At 39.9% G+C, this 1729-nt stretch overlaps 1 protein-coding gene across 1 annotated transcript; it reads left to right on the forward strand.

The window, feature by feature from the left end:
• Window positions 1-647: 647 nt before the first annotated feature.
• AK88_01134 (uncharacterized protein) lies at window positions 648-1371 on the forward strand (the record flags this gene model as incomplete). Its single annotated transcript, XM_012478772.1, has 4 exons — window positions 648-689; window positions 829-897; window positions 1059-1179; window positions 1322-1371. The coding sequence occupies 4 exons, from the start codon at window positions 648-650 to the stop codon at window positions 1369-1371; spliced, it is 282 nt and encodes a 93-aa protein (XP_012334195.1).
• Window positions 1372-1729: the final 358 nt, after the last annotated feature.

Here is a 1729-nt window from a genome sequence, read left to right on the forward strand (position 1 = left end):
ATATATATATATATATATATATATATGTATATTTTTTTTTTTTAAAAGGCGTTGCTTCTCGAATGGGTAGAAAAATTCCAACTTTAAGGAAAATAGAAGAGTTTCCCTTTTTCTAAACTTGAGTTTAGCATACGCCTTTGCGACTTTCTCAACCAAGGAGTCACATATTTCATACGTACGCGCGGTGCGTAGTTGCTGACTAGGGGATACTTCCTAACAAGCTTCCAATTGAGCAGTGGGATTTATCCGCCGAGGAGAAACCAAAACTGTTTAATAATAACGTGCAGGAGACCACAGTGAGAAAAGAAAAAGTAATGCCCGAGAGGAACGAAGCGCATACGACTATGTATGCATACGAGTGTACCTACGAGTGTAAAGTGTGGTGGTGGAGCAGCAATGTCCTGTTCGATTAAAGCGAATGGTGGAAAAAATTCAGACCACCACCCATGGTCACATATGAATATGTACTTATGCCATTTGAGTGATTAAACCGACATTGACACAGTTTCATCAACATGGATACGCATATGTACATATTTACATGGTAACTGTGTTGACTGTTGCTTCTTTTATCCTATGCACATGATGTGAATATTTTTCCTTTTTTTTACAACACAGTGGTGTATGCGATATCGTGGGGGGATTTCATGCAGGCGTCAAGGGACATCATTTCGAAATCGCCAGATAAGGTATACCCAGCGGAATGAAAGTGCAACAATGTGATGATGCGCAAGGGAAAGTGGCGCACCGTGCAAACGCAGCTGCTACACGAAGTTAGCAACGACACGCACACTGCAACTAACGTATTAACTTCTTCCCCTTTTGTAGACAAGATACGTGATAAAGTTGCATAGGCCGAGCGAGGGAATTATTTTGAAAGTCACGGATAATAAAAACGTAAGGTTATTTGGTCGCTGTCCAGGAAGCGCACCTCTCGTGGTCTTAAAAATTGCACATGCATGCATGTGCTTTTGGTTAATCATATGCACTCCGTGATGCTTGTCCGTTTCGAACAACGCATGCCTACATATTGTGTCCCTCTCCAAAAATCCTTGCAGAGCATAATGTACCGATTAAGCAAAAATGACAACTTAAAGAGGATAGAAGCATTAAATTCCCTTTTTTTGGTGTGGGGCTCCAGCGAAGGAGCCGACGAGACCTTCCCGCTCAAGCTTAGCAGTACGAATGGGTGTAGACAACTGGGTGCATGCAATTGTGTGTTTGTGTAAATAAGTACATGTGTACAGATCAAGCTACCCCCCTTTGTGAATATGTCTTCTCAAATTCCCTCTCTCTTCAACTCCCCACCCCCCCCATACAGGAAGTGCGGATAAAACGACCAATGACCCCAAGGCGAAAAAGGCCACTTAGAGAAAAAAAAAAAGACCAACATGTGAATTATGACAAACCCCTCACTTGGGAAATTACCCTTTTTTGCAGCACAGTTGGGGAAATATTTTACTATTCCCTCACCCCAATGAAAATAATTTATTTTACGTTCATTTATAACTTGGATCTTTTAGAAATTCGCCCCAATGCTTACGTGTAAGTGGGAGTTATGATTTCCCTTCCTATAGTCCTTGAATTGGACAACGCGCATGTGTATGCATACTTCGATGTTATTTTTTTTATTTTTTTGTGTGTAATGGAAAATATGAACACAGTGATAATTTTTTGTTATACATTTTTGCAAGTATAAAATGTATAAGGTTTTTTTTTTTTTTTTTTT

This window comes from Plasmodium fragile, assembly GCF_000956335.1.
Source record: "Plasmodium fragile strain nilgiri unplaced genomic scaffold supercont1.9, whole genome shotgun sequence".
In the NCBI taxonomy this organism is placed as follows: Eukaryota; Apicomplexa; class Aconoidasida; order Haemosporida; family Plasmodiidae; genus Plasmodium; species Plasmodium fragile.